The sequence below is a fragment of the Oncorhynchus gorbuscha genome, linkage group LG01 (assembly GCF_021184085.1).
Source record: "Oncorhynchus gorbuscha isolate QuinsamMale2020 ecotype Even-year linkage group LG01, OgorEven_v1.0, whole genome shotgun sequence".
NCBI lineage: Eukaryota > Metazoa > Chordata > Actinopteri > Salmoniformes > Salmonidae > Oncorhynchus > Oncorhynchus gorbuscha.
Window position 1 is genome coordinate 23,218,900 of NC_060173.1, and position 14,169 is coordinate 23,233,068.

Here is a 14,169-nt window from a genome sequence, read left to right on the forward strand (position 1 = left end):
CATCCACTTCCTTATGTCTGAAACACAGGCTTCCAGCGAGGGCAATTTAGGGGCTTCACCACGTTTCATCGAAATGTACAGCTGTTTGTCATCTGCATATCAGTGAAAGTTAACATTATGTTTCAGAATGACATCACAAAGAGGTAAAATATATTGTGAAAACTATAGTGGTCCTAAAACGGAACATTGAGGAACACTGAAATTTACAGTTGATTTGTCAGAGGACAAACCATCCACAGAGACAAACTGATATCTTTCCGACAGATAAGATCTAAACCAAGCCAGAACGTGTCCGTGTAGACCAATTTGTAGGTTAGCAGTAAAACTTTGAAATCAGCCCTTGCCTTAACAGCAGGCCACTGTAGAGAGGCTAGATCTGGAGGATCTAATTTATATCTTAGCCTAGCGAGTGAGGTGTGACATTCAGGGAGAGATGCAGGAGGCCCTATTTTTTCTATTATTATGGACACCACACCGGACGTATCCAAAGTAGACCAGTTAAGCCAAGTTTATCGCTATGTGAGAGTGATAAGGGATGCAAATAATATCCCCACAGATCTGACAGATCACAGAGTGTTTTGGGGACTTCTGGAGACTGCTGATACATCAGCAGCTGAGCTTCAATATAACATCCTGGGCAGCATAGAGGATAATGAGCTGGAAATTTCAAAATGTTGTGGGCAAGGGTATGATGGAGCTGCTAACATGAGCAGGGTCTATTCGGTGTGCAGGCCAGAATATCTAAAAAAGGCCACTTGCTGGCTCCCAAGACCTTGTCAAAAATGTGCTAGAGATTAAACAGTTTTATGATACTGTTGAACTGTTATACACCTTCTTCGGGCATAGCATAAAGAGATGGTCAATGTTGAGTGGTATATTTGATTTTGCATCAGAAAAATAAAATGTAACTCTAAAACGAATCCCGTGCCGCCCTGAGATACAGATATGTGGACATAATGAAGGCCCTCACCGAGATTGTGCTTTAAGTGACAAGAAGTACAAGAGGGATGATGCAGTAGCACTGAAAAATAAAATGGAAATATGTAGTTTCATTTTTTTTGTCGTTCTGCAGACTAAGGTTTTAGAAAATGTGAACGTCGTCTCCAAAATGCTACAGGCCAAAGACGCAGACCTGCACAGGGCAGTTAGCCTACTAAAGGATACGACAGAGGTCCTGTCCGGATTCCGACAAGGCCAAAGTCACTGCAAAGACACTTGCCGACAAAATGTGGAGCTCAGAACGCAGGCTCTGGAGCAACGAACCGCCCTTGCTGTCTCTGCCTGGCCGGTTCGCCTCTTTCCACTGGGATTCTCTGCCTCTAACCTGAGTCACTGGCTTACTAGGGCTCTTTCATACCGTCCCTAGGAGGGGTGCGTCACTTGAGTGGGTTGAGTCACTGATGTGATCTTCCTGTCTGGGTTGGCGCCCCCCTCTTGGGTTGTGCCGTGGCAGAGATCTTAGTGGGCTATTCCCCGGCCTTGTCTCAGGATGGTAAGTTGGTGGTTGAAGACATCCCTCTAGTGGTGTGGGGGCCGTGCTTTGGCAAAGTGGGTGGGGGTTATATCCTTCCTGTTTGGCCCTGTCCGGAGGTGTCATCGGATGGGGCCACAGTGTCTCCTGACCCCTCCTGTCTCCGCCTCCAGTATTTATGCTGCAGTAATTTGTGTGTCGGGGGGCTAGGGTCAGTTTGTTATATCTGGAGTACTTCTCCTGTCCTATACGGTGTCCTGTGTGAATTTAAGTGTGCTCTCTCTAATTCTCTCTTTCTTTCTCTCTCTCGGAGGAGCTGAGCCCTAGGACCATGCCTCAGGACTACATGACATGATGACTCCTTGCTGTCCCCAGTCCACCTGGCCGTGCTGCTGCTCAAGTTTCAACTGTTCTGCCTGTGATTATTATTTTTTGACCATGCTGGTCTTTTATGAACATTTGAACATCTTGGCCATGTTCTGTTATAATCTCCACCCGGCACAGCCAGAAGAGGACTGGTCACCCCACATAGTCTGGTTCCTCTCTAGGTTTCTTCCTAGGTTTTGGCCTTTCTAGGGAGTTTTTCCTAGCCATCGTGCTTCTACACCTGCAATGCTTGCGGTTTGGGATTTTAGGCTGGATTTCTGTACAGCACTTTGAGATATCAGCTGATGTACGAAGGACTATATACAGTGCCTTGCCCCCTTGAACTTTACGACCTTTTACCACATTTCAGGCTTCAAACATAAAGATAGAAAACTGTATTTTTTTGTGAAGAATCAACAGTGGAACGACATTTATTGGATATTTCAAACTTTTTTAACAAATCAAAAACTGAAAAATTGGGCGTGCAAAATTATTCAGCCCCCTTAAGTTAATACTTTGTAGCGCCACCTTTTGCTGCGATTACAGCTGTAAGTTGCTTGGGGTATGTCTCTATCAGTTTTGCACATCGAGAGACTGAATTTTTTGCCCATTCCTCCTTGCAAAACAGCTCGAGGTCAGTGAGGTTGGATGGAGAGCATTTGTGAACAGCATAATCCCAAGAGTGTGCAAGGCTGCCATCAAGGCAAAGGGTGGCTATTTGAAGAATCTCAAATGTAAAATATATATTGATTTGTTCAACACTTTTTTTGGTTACTACATGATTCCATGTGTTATTTCATAGTGTTGATATCTTCACCATTATTCTACAATGCAGACAATAGTAAAAAGAAAGAAAAACCCTTGAATGAGTAGGTGTACTAAAACTTTTGACCGGTAGTGTAAATTTGCAAACATTTCTAAAAACCTGTCTTTGCTTTGTCATTATGGGGTATTGTGTGTAGATTGATGAGGGACAACATCTATTTAATAAATGTTAGAATAAGGCTGTAATGTAACAAAATGTGGAAAACGTCAAGAGGTCTGAATACTTTCCGAATATACCAGATGATACAAGTAGCAATCCTATATTAGGTAGGCCTACTACTACTTGTATAGATAGGAGGTGGCTGTTGCAAGCATATAGGTAGATAATGTCTGCAGTATCTGACTCTATGGTTGCAAGTCATTACAAGTCATTAGTTGGCACTGATTCTCCTCATAGGCTGTACTAATATGAATTTGACCTAAAAGTCATGTTACTGGGTGAGTTGTATCCCGATTCTCCACCCTTCCACCCTGCACTTGCACACTTTCTTGCATGAATTTAGCAATGCTGGAAATTGCCTCCTGACAATGCCTACATTCCTATCCTATTCTTTAAAATCCATGATGAGGAGTGAGCAAGTGCACACCAGGAGAAGGGTGGAGAAGTGGTACATAGCCCTTGTGTGCTCTCTCAACCACCTCTATGCCTAACCATGTAGCTGAAGCCTAAAGCAATTGTCTGATTTAAGTGCTACTATACGGCATGGTAGTGTTCAGGGTGGAATTCAAATGTAATTATATTCTTATTGTCGTCCCATCCTCCACCACTAAGTTGTTGTATGTAGCATTTTGTTTGTTGCAAGTCAAGATCTATTTGCAAATAGTAGTAAATATTGTAAATTGTCAACGCTACAGTAGTGAGTTATTATATCCCGGGGTAGACAGTTCCCGAGACTGTAAAGGGGCTGATAATCTATGATATGGACTGGAATCAGTCTTATTCTTCCGAGTTCCTGTTGTCTGAACGGTACAATAAATATTTTGGGAAGACAATATTTTTCTTTATTAGCTTATTTGCTCCAGTCCAGACCTGACATTGTGCCTTTCAACTTATCTATTTTGTGTTCCAACCCTAGCAGCTCCTCCTGCAAACAGGCCCCTTCTGCCTTCCAGATGCTGCTGACCAAGCTGCCTCCCCTCCACCAGACAGGTGAGGATGCTCTACCATGGGAAGAAAATGCTGGAGTGGCACCAAAATGGCAGAAAAATGCCTTGGTGCCCTAAACACCCTTCTTCCAATAGTTTCTTAACTCCCATTCATTGATTTAAGGCATTGGATTGCTACAACCATGATTGGGGTTAGTTCCACCATATTCCTTACACCACCAGTGCATTCCTTTTATGCATAAGAGGTGGATTGTATGAATGCATACTTTGGATTGGGGGTAAAGGATCAGCTTGTGTTCTGACCTGTTCAAACTTCAACATACAGTGGATTCTGGAAATGATTCAGATCCCTTGACTTTTTCCACATTTTGTTACGTTCCAGCCTTATTTGAACATTTGTCTCATAGCAAAGGATCTGAATACTTATGTAAATAAGGTATTTAAGGTTTTTTTTATTTTTTTTTATCCTAAAAGCATGTTTTTGCTTTGTCATTATGGGTTACTGTGTGTAGATTGATGAGGAAACAAAAATTTAAAAAACTGAAATGCCTTATTTACACATTTTCGAATAAGGCTGTAACGTAACAAAATGTGGAAAGAGTCAAGGGATCTGAATACTTTCCGAATGCACTGTATGTTGAAGTTTGAACAGGTCAGATAATGAGAGATGAGGCTGGCGTCTGGATACTTTGCTATGAGACTCAGGTGCATCTTGTTTCCATTGATCATCCTTGAGATGGTTCAACAACATGATTGGAGTCCACCTATGGTAAATTCAATTGATTGGACATGATTTGGAAAGGCACACGACTGTCTATATAAGGTCCCACAGTTGACTGCATGTCAGAGCAAAAACCAAGACATGAGTTCGTAGAGCTCCGAGACAGGATTGTGTCGAGGCACAGATCTGGGGAATAGTATCAAAACATTTCTGCAGCATTGAAGGTCCCCAAGAACACAGTGGCCTCCATCATTCTAAAATGGAAGAAGTATGGAACCACCAAGACACTTCCTAAAGCTGGCTGCTCGGCCAAACCGAGCAATCGGGGGAGAAGGGCGATGGTATTGACAGAGCTCCAGAGTTCCTCTGTGGAGATGTGATGCTCTCCTGAGACTCTCCACAGAACAAAGGGACAGCATGTAGTTTCATAACCCAGCCCTAGCCTGTGGTTAACCAATTAGAATTCCTTGCAATAAAACTAAGCCAACGGCCAAAGAAGGTTGGACCAATGAGAACGTGCCACACGTTCTGTATTATTAATAGGTTTAGGACTGTCATTCCTGGCAGATGTTGAACTGAAAACCAACTATTTCCATTGATAATTCCCTATTACAGAAAAAACACTATTTCCATTGATCGTTATTATTCTATTGACTTCTCGTCCTCTGTCTCTGCGTTGTGTATTTATCTTCTAAATATTCTGTTTGAATACTTCCATAAATGCAATATTTTAAAAACAATAAAGAAATTGGTGTAAAAATGTCTTACCTGTTTTTGCTTTGTCATTATGGAGTGTTGATGGGGGGGATTGTTTTCTAAATATATTTTAGAATAAGGCTGTGGAAAAAGTCAAGGGTTCTGAATACTTTCCGCAGGCATTGTAGTATTTATGTGCATTTATGTGACAGATAGATATGACCTATCCTAACTGCCATTGGTAATAGAACAGTGACTCTTCATTGGCATTTTCAACCTCTCCCTGACCCAGTCTGTAATACCCACATGTTTCAAGCAGACCACCATAGTCCCTGTTCAAGAACGCCAAGGTAACCTGTCGAAATGACTATATCTACATTCATATCAGTAGCCATGAAATGCTTTTAAAGTCATGGCACGATATGTATTGATATGGTATGTAGGCTGTGTGCGGTTTTTTAAATGTTTGCAGTTCTGTCCTTGAGCTGTTCTTGTCTATTAATGTTCTGTATTATATCATGTTTTGTGTGGACCCCAAGAAGACAACACTACATGATCGAAAGTATGTGGCCCCCTGCTCGTCGAACATCTCATTCCAAAATCATAAGCATTAATATGTAGTTGGTCTCTACTTTGCTGCTATAACAGCCCCCACTCTTCTGGGAAGGCTTTCCAGAAAACCATGTGTTTGCTGTATTTGATACCATTCCACTGATTCTGCTCCAGTCATTACCATGAGCCTGTTCTCTCCAATTAAGGTGCCACCAACCTCCTGTGTTCCAGAGGCAGTTTGAAACTCCGTAGTGAGTGCTGCAACCATGGACAGACCATTTTTACATGCTTCAGCACTCTGCGGTCTCGTTCTGTGAGCTTGTGTGGCGTACCACTTCGCAGCTGAGCCGTTGTTGCTCCTTGACATTTCTACTTCACAATAACAGTACTTACAGTTAACCGGGGCAGCTCTAGCAGGGCAGAAAATTTATGAACTTACTTGTTGGAAAGGTGGCATCCTATGACGATGCCACGTTGAAAGTCACTGAGCTCTTCAGTAAGGCCAATGTTTGTGTATAGAGATTGCATGGCTGTGTGCTTGATTGTATACACCTGTCAGCAAAGGGTGTGGCTAAAATAGCCAAATCCACTCATTTCAAGAGGTGTTCACATACTTTTGTATATACAGTGTAGCTGCTGCTAACTCAATAGCTGAAGGGAATACCAAACACCGTCATCCCCAAAACCATATAATTAATTTGTTCTTGCCTTTGCAAATTATTTCCTTGCAATATTATTAATTTTGCTCTCAATACTTTTAGATTAAAGGTTTGTTATTAATCTCATTTTCATTTGCAATACTAAGAATTTTGTTCTCAAATTCAAAAGGGTTGCTTGATATTAACGGCACAAAAGTAATTCCACAGATTGAAAAGTTTCGGCAAGTCTACCACCCACTGCTTTTGAGTCGGACTTCCTCTTGTGGTTTTATATTAGAAAGTAGAAACTCGGCCAAGCTTCCCCAAGCATATGAAAGGTCTTTGGCGCCACCACCAGTCCAGTCAACATATCACAGACACTTTGGTTATTATCAAGTGCTCCCTTCTGTCTCAGAGATTGCTGTCAGGGAGAGCCCCTTTGTAGGTATTGGCTATTTCAAATTTCAATGATAAATCCAATGATACAGGTGACAGATGAACTTGTGTTTTCCTGTGGTTAAGGTTTGTGGTAGAGTAATCTTGTGAGTAGCATTAAAAAAAAGTATCTTCTGTTCACCCATGCATGATTATAACCTGTTTTACCTGTGACCTTATACACATGAACCACCACCAGCACGACCGGATCCATAATAACACCGGTGAGACTGCTCTCTAGTGGTGAGAAGTGACAGACCAAGACAAATACAAATAGATAAACATACATCTTACCATCTTACACCTCCAGTATCTGTCCTGATAACTATGTATGTGCTCTTCTCGCGCCCTTTGCTCCTTCATCTAAACCTAATACATAGCCATATAATAATTCCATTAGAGAACTACGCTTACTTACATGTTCAATTAGCCTATAGGCTGAGGCATTAAAACCTCCATTGTTTGTGCATCATGTAAAATCTCACAGATCCAAAATAAAGTTCTCCATTGTTCTATAGAAATGGTTGTTTAATTGCAGAATATATTGATAGTACAGTACACCAATAAAACCACTGCCACATCGCGTCCTATTTTACATGACTTTTACATTTCTCCGATATGTGACATACACAATTGGTTTTCAGCTTATTTTACAAACAGTAATATATACATCAGTATAATAATACATAACATACAGACAGATGGCTGTGTTATGCTGCGTTCACGTGCTAGTCGGAACTAGGAAACTCATAAATATATGACTTATTACTGTTTGAACGTGTCACTAATTAGCTAGTTGGGAATTTGTGAGTTCCGACTGGCGTGTGAATGCGGCATTAGTACACACACAATAAGACACATTCAACCCTTACATGGAGTGACCTTTCCCCATATTCATAAAGCGTATGACTGCTGATCTAGGTTAAGGTCATCCTTGTCATATAGTCTTATTCATTATGACCTAAAAGGCTAAACTGATCCTAGATCAGCACACCTACTCTGAGACACTTTGTGAATATGGGGGAGGTGTCTGGCCTGACGTATCAGGAGACAGAGGAAATAGACAACCAAAGCCCAAAGACAACATAGGAATTAGCAATACAACATAAAATATGACATTTATCCATTGGTCACCCATGGCCATTCATTAAATCTTTACACATTGACACTTGATTCCCTTTCATTTCATACAGTCTAATCCTGTATAGGATGAGTGTTCATTCATTTTACAACTAGAGGTTAAGCTTATTATAAGAAAGGGCACCACAGTTCTGGGGTCAGTTCCAGGAGATACTACCGCAGTATCCTGGAGGCTGCAGCAGTATCCTGGAGTATCCTGGGGGCTGATCTGTCATTGGAGACCGCCTTGCGAAGCCTCACACCCCTCCGTATGGACACCAGCATGTCCACTCCCTCTTGCGACTTAGGGGGTAGGTGTTGTGGGTGTTGGGGTACAGAATTTGTCCTGACTGGGTTCGCTGGCAGAGGGTCCAGAGGGGGGAAAGGGAACTGACCCTCACCAAGGGCATAGGCACTGGCCGCCAGTTCTCCTATCTTCTCCACCAGGCTGTGGCGGTTGGCGGCCAGCTGGGAGTCTTCCTCTGGGCTGAGGCCAGCCATGCTAAGGGGCTGCTGGGCGTAGACGCTTCGTTCCAGCCCCCCTTCGGAGCCACAGGTGCTGGTGTCAGGCAGGCTCAGCAGCTTGGGGGAGACCTTCCTGTACTCCAGGGCACTGGGTGGAGACTCATCTGCATACTGGTACTCATTGCTGCCCATGCACTTTTGGGTGGGGCTGAGGGAGTAGCCAGGGGAGTAGCTTGGAGAGTCTGGCACAGTGGGGGTCTTGACTGGAACGATGGGGGGGCAGATGGGGATGGGGCCCGAGGTGGAAGGGGTACGTCTCACTCCTGTTTTGGAGGAGGGGGTTCGGCGGATGGTGGCTGTTCCAGAGGTGATGGCTCCATGCCCCCCGTCACGACCTCCATCACCCCCTGCAGTCTCTCCATGCGTACCCCCAGGAGGGCTCAATCCGGCCGGCAGTCCAGCGGTGCTAGCAGGCCTCTTGGTTTGGATCATGCGGCGGTAGTTCTGTGCGATGTTGCTGTGGCGGGGGATGGTGGAGGACTTGTCAAAGTCGGCCTCCCTGCTGGTGCCAGCATCCCCGTTCAGAGAGTAGCACTCATAGTCCGACCCTGAACAAAAGAGAGACAATGTAGTTAAACTGATCTGGTCAAATGAGAGCGGGTTTTTCTAAGAGGATGGATTATATTAGCTTCTGATCAAATATTGTGTCATAATCTGAAGGATGAATACATTATATTTTCTATGATAAAGTATTCCCCTTTAGGAGAAATTAGTATACTAGAGTGTATTATACTTTGAGAGTGTATGTTGCTTTGAGAAGGTATATTTTCTAGGTACTGTATGTAAGATATTTTAGCTCAATGATAATAACCTGCATAAATAAATGTTTAAAAAAAGATATACTGTACAGTAGGGTACTGTGTAGAGTGTTTGTTACCCTGTGAGGGGATGGTGTCCTCTGAACAGGATGGTGTGTTTGTCTGGGTGCTGTAGCCACTGGAGTACTGCAGAGATTCCCTGCTATTCTTTTGATGCTCTACACTGAGACCCCGGATCAGCACCATGGCTAGTGTACTGGCTGCTGGGGACATGGCCTCACCACTGTGCTGCACGCACACAGAGACACAGGCACACACACAAACACACCCAGAGAGAGAGACGAAGGCACAGAAGGAAGAGAGTGAGAGAAAGAGAAAAGACTCATATTACCATACAGTAGTGACAAGGATTAAGATCCAAATTTCAACAATGAATGCTGGTGGTTGAGTGCTGTATCCACTGTGTGCTCATCACTACCTTGGCTGTGGCTATGGCAGCTTGGGCTAGAATGGACCTATGAGTGTCTGGATGCATCCCAGAGAACCCTTTAGGACTGGAAGAAACCTCCTGCTCCCTCATCCTGTCCAATGACTCTCTCCTTCGCTGTAGCGTGGTAGCCAATAAGGGCTCGTAGGTACTCGTTTTGGACCAATCCTGTGGCGATATTATTGAGGCAATGAAGAAATGAACTAAACAATGTACCCTTGGATAGGACGTCTATCAATCAGCTGTTCAGGAGTCTTTTTCATTGTGGTACAATGGAAGCAGTATGGGGGTCCATGAAGAGGTTAGCCTGGTCCCAGACTGTTTGTGCTGTCTTGCTAACTCATGTCAAAGACCATAGGATTTGGCAATACAACACAAATAGATCTGAGACCAGGCTAAAATGCTGAGGCCTAAGCATGAAAATGTTATTACAATGTGTTTCAGCAAATCTTTGGCATGAGATATTTGAAAGCTGAGTTTGACAAAAGAATGGATAAAGAGGTCATAAAGTTACTATGCATCATGCATTATGCAAATGAGTTGATACAACCAAGGAAAAAGCAATTAGGCAAATAAAAACAAACCTTCCAGCTAGGAACTTTTGATGTGGGTGAGGGGGTGTTGGATCCAGGAGGGCGGTTAAATGTGGGGGACCCAGGAAGTATGCCAGAGCCAGTGTAAGAGAGAGTGGAGCGGAAGGTACCGAAGGATGAGCATGAGCCAAACTGCGGAATGGACAAACATGTCTGAGTCAGCATGTTTATCCCATACCGTAGGAAGATCCCTGGGGGCCACAATGTGTGTGTATGTGAGTGTGTACTAACCGCAGCGGGAGAGTTGCACTCGCTGACAGACTGGCAGGTTTCTGATGCCTCAGAAGAGGCTGAGCTGGTGGTCTTCTGGAGATGGAAGGAGTGAGATAAGAGAACACTTCTATGACAAACAGAATATTTCTCTTTTGCCGTGGAACCTTTATTTAACTAGGCAAGTCAGTTAAGAACAGGGCCCGAGGTGGAAGGGGTCAATGACAGCCACTAGGCCCCCTGTTCAGGGGTAGAACAACAGATTTGTACCTTGTCAGCTTGGGGATTTGAACTTGCAACCTTTCGGTTACTAGTCCAAAGCTCTAACCACCAGGCTACCCTGCCGCCCCTAATGAACTACCTGTCAGTGCATGCATTATAACATTGGCTGAAATAGTACTCACACACAACTACTTCATGTTTCTAAATTATTTCTTTATTCAGATGAAGGGTACTGCTATGGGATCCCCCATGGCTCTTAACTATGCTAAGTTGTATGTGGGTTACATGGAGAAACAGTCCATTTTAAATCCTCTCAAAAAATGTTTTCTTGACAAACATTATTTGGAAATGGTACATTGATCATATTTTTGTTCTATGGAGGGGTGAGCATTCCATGCTTTTCTTAACTCTTGTTCTGAGCATCTGAGATTTACTATGCAATCTGACACACGTCAAATCAGTATCCTTGATCTTCTGATCTTGTGGAAGGATAATGTTTTATACACTGATCTTTACAGGAAATCTACTGATCGTAATAGTTTGTTGAGGGATGATCGTTGTCACCCGCTTCCCTTGAAAAGCAGTTTGCCCTACATCCAATTCTGTCGAATCAAAAGAGTTTGCAAAAAACAAATCAGATTTCGACAGAAATATGGCTGAGACGTAAAGAAAAAAAGGAGAGGGGGTACAAAAATGGTCAGATTAATACTGCCATAGAGAAAATTCAAAACAAATCGAGACATGATCTCTTTTTGGTCCTTCTGTAGCTCAGTTGGTAGAGCATGGCGCTTGTAACGCCAGGGTAGTGGGTTCAATCCCCGGGACCACCCATACGTAGAATGTATGCACACATGACTGTAAGTCGCTTTGGATAAAAGCGTCTGCTAAATGGCATATATATTATTAAGGACAGTCTCGCAAAAAGAAGCATTCTTGCATTCTAACTACCAGCTATTCAAAGTGCTCTGAACAAATTAAGGGATTCATTCACAAACATTGCCACATTCTAAGATCCGATGACAGTATCTGTAATGTGTTTTCGGACCCTCCCTTGGTCGTATTCTCGTGGGGCAGAAATCTCAGATAAATTGGTAAACTCTTATTTACCACTCCAAAATACCCCTGCTCCTTTATTTACGCCTCTACCGGATGGAAACTACCAGTGTAATGGCTGCGCTCAATGCAATGGCACTTATAAATGTAGATCCTTCAAACACCCCCAAACGGAAACAGATCCCAATCAAAGGTGTTATCACGTGCTCCACTAAGACAGTTATTTATCTTATAACTTGTCGTTGTGTAAAAAATGATGTGGGTAAAACAAAGCGCAAATTAAATGTACGAATCTCGGAGCATCGTAGCACCATTAGGTTCAAAAACTCGACTTACCCAGTTGCAACACTTTTTGCTTTTGGAAGTGAACCACTCGATTTCATCCCTACATTATATTGGCAACGAACATGTCACCCTCAACAATTTATTGTTTAAACGAGAGGCTGCCTGGATCTTTAATTTAAAGACCCTTTTTCCCTTCGGTCTCAACGTAGACTTTGATCTGAAGCCATTCTTGTGATGATTGTGATTTTGCTGTTCATAGTAAATGTTTGTAGGACTATGTTGCTAAATTGTATCTTTGATCGTACGCTATCATTCATGTTTTTTGTATGTTCTGTTTATATCTAAGAATTAACTATTGATATCAGGCCACACCCGGCCATGATTACAGACGCCTGTGTGTGTCCTTTGACACTATATAAACTAGTGACCCGCATTGTTTGTCATTATACCCTGATGAAGACAGCTTGTCTGTCGAAACATTGGTTATAAAATGATTGCATCTGAGCTCCTAGAGTGTGATGTTCTCCTTTTCTTTTTCTAGTGTTACCATACTCCCAAGTCTTGTTAATCAAGAACGTGCCGGTGAACCTGGAGTGTAGTTTAGGGCCTGACTGACTCAGAGGTGTGCCTACCTGGCTGGTGATGTCAGAGGGCATGGGTGAGGGGGGCTTGGAATGGGTGTTGGCATCCTGAGAGATGAACCCTGAGTCGTGGGAGGAGACACTGCTGAGGCGGTGGGCAGCGGAGCTGGGCATCTGGAGGATACTGCACATACTGCTCTTCCTGGAAGCAGCACTGCTGGGAGAGGAGGGAGGGGTCTGATAGGACCAACTGTAGTCTGAACCCTTCAAGTCCCCGATCACCTGAGGAGAGGAGGGAGAAGCATAGCACAACACACAGTTAGCACAAGCAAGACATACACTCAGTGTAGTTTTCAGACCTGAGATCTATTCACTAAACTCAGACTTTCATGTAAATCAGTCATTGGTGTCAATGGGAGGCTTGTGTAAAAATCAGAGTTAAATCTGAAGTCTGAATATCGTATTACCTATTTGACCTCAAGTTGATTGAATAATTCCAGGGTTTCTGTGTGTATGTGTGTTAATTGCCGCTGGTTATCTGTGTTTGCTACTCATTGAGCATGTGTGCTTGCATGATGAGTACATGTGTATGGACAGGAGTGTGTTTTGGGTTCAGGTATTTTGGAGAGTACTGTACGTACCTGCTCACTAGCCGGGGGCAGTTTGTGCGGGTCTTCAGTCAGCACTGTGAGGTCATCAACAATAGCCTGCAGGTGAGTGATCTCTCCCAGCATGGCTATCTCTCCATTCTGAGGATCAACAACAAGACCTTCTACTCAGCAACACACAGTCAAAGACAAAATAGATTAGCTGAAATAACTGTGACAAACTGAAATAACTAACAGGAAAGCTGAAACACATCCCTGTATGTCCTACCCAGATGAAGCCCAATAAACAACCCTATAATAGGATGCAGTTTCCCCTGACACTAACCTATATTCCGTCAACTTTTTCCATATAATGGTTAATGGTACGATGTCGGGAAGGTAAACAGATTCTAAATCTGTGCCTAAAAACAAGGCAACTTCTCCCCAGAGCCCACCCCTGGTATATCAGCAGCCCTCCTCTCTCATCACCATATAATCTAGTCAGGCAAGTTTTTTCCACATACTGGTTAAGGTTCAGATATGGGAGGGTAATCTGATCCTCGATCTATACTCACCACCACAGGCTGCAGAAGGTTGATGAAGGAACAGTAGCGCCCCCTCTCCTCCAGGAGGGCCCGGCGCACCGCCTGCTTCTCTGTCTCACCCATCAGCAGGTAGAGGTCACTGACGTCCTGCATGGCACTGTCCAGCTGGGGACGCAAGTTCCCCCGCCCTGAGGAGAGGTAGGGGGGTAAAGAGAGAAGAGGAGATAGAGGAGGGAATACGAGAAGAGGTAGAAGAGAGAGGGTCAGGGGATAGCAGAGGGAGGGGTCAATAGTGAGTGAAGGGGAACAGGGTGCCAATGAGGGGTATTGGGTAAGATGGATAGAGTATGAGGATGAAATGAGAGGGGAGGGGGAAAAGAAAGACTGGTGATT

The 14,169-nt window shown here is 43.6% G+C and overlaps 1 protein-coding gene across 5 annotated transcripts in view; it reads right to left on the reverse strand.

Moving 5' to 3' along the window:
• Nucleotides 1–7,324: 7,324 nt before the first annotated feature.
• LOC124034889 (protein MTSS 2-like) overlaps nucleotides 7,325–14,169 on the reverse strand; it is a 53,727-nt gene continuing 46,882 nt past the window's right edge. For 2 of the 5 annotated variants that reach the window (XM_046348293.1, XM_046348299.1), the window contains 8 exons: nucleotides 13,807–13,964; nucleotides 13,286–13,393; nucleotides 12,696–12,926; nucleotides 10,525–10,599; nucleotides 10,285–10,425; nucleotides 9,692–9,868; nucleotides 9,333–9,501; nucleotides 7,325–9,003 (listed from right to left, as the gene is read on the reverse strand). In XM_046348293.1, the coding sequence (XP_046204249.1) occupies nucleotides 8,105–9,003; nucleotides 9,333–9,501; nucleotides 9,692–9,868; nucleotides 10,285–10,425; nucleotides 10,525–10,599; nucleotides 12,696–12,926; nucleotides 13,286–13,393; nucleotides 13,807–13,964 (1,958 nt within the window). In that variant the 3' untranslated portion in view covers nucleotides 7,325–8,104. The remainder of the gene's footprint in view (nucleotides 9,004–9,332; nucleotides 9,502–9,691; nucleotides 9,869–10,284; nucleotides 10,426–10,524; nucleotides 10,600–12,695; nucleotides 12,927–13,285; nucleotides 13,394–13,806; nucleotides 13,965–14,169) is intronic. The other 3 variants (XM_046348307.1, XM_046348316.1, XM_046348310.1) reach the window with 2 other exon arrangements.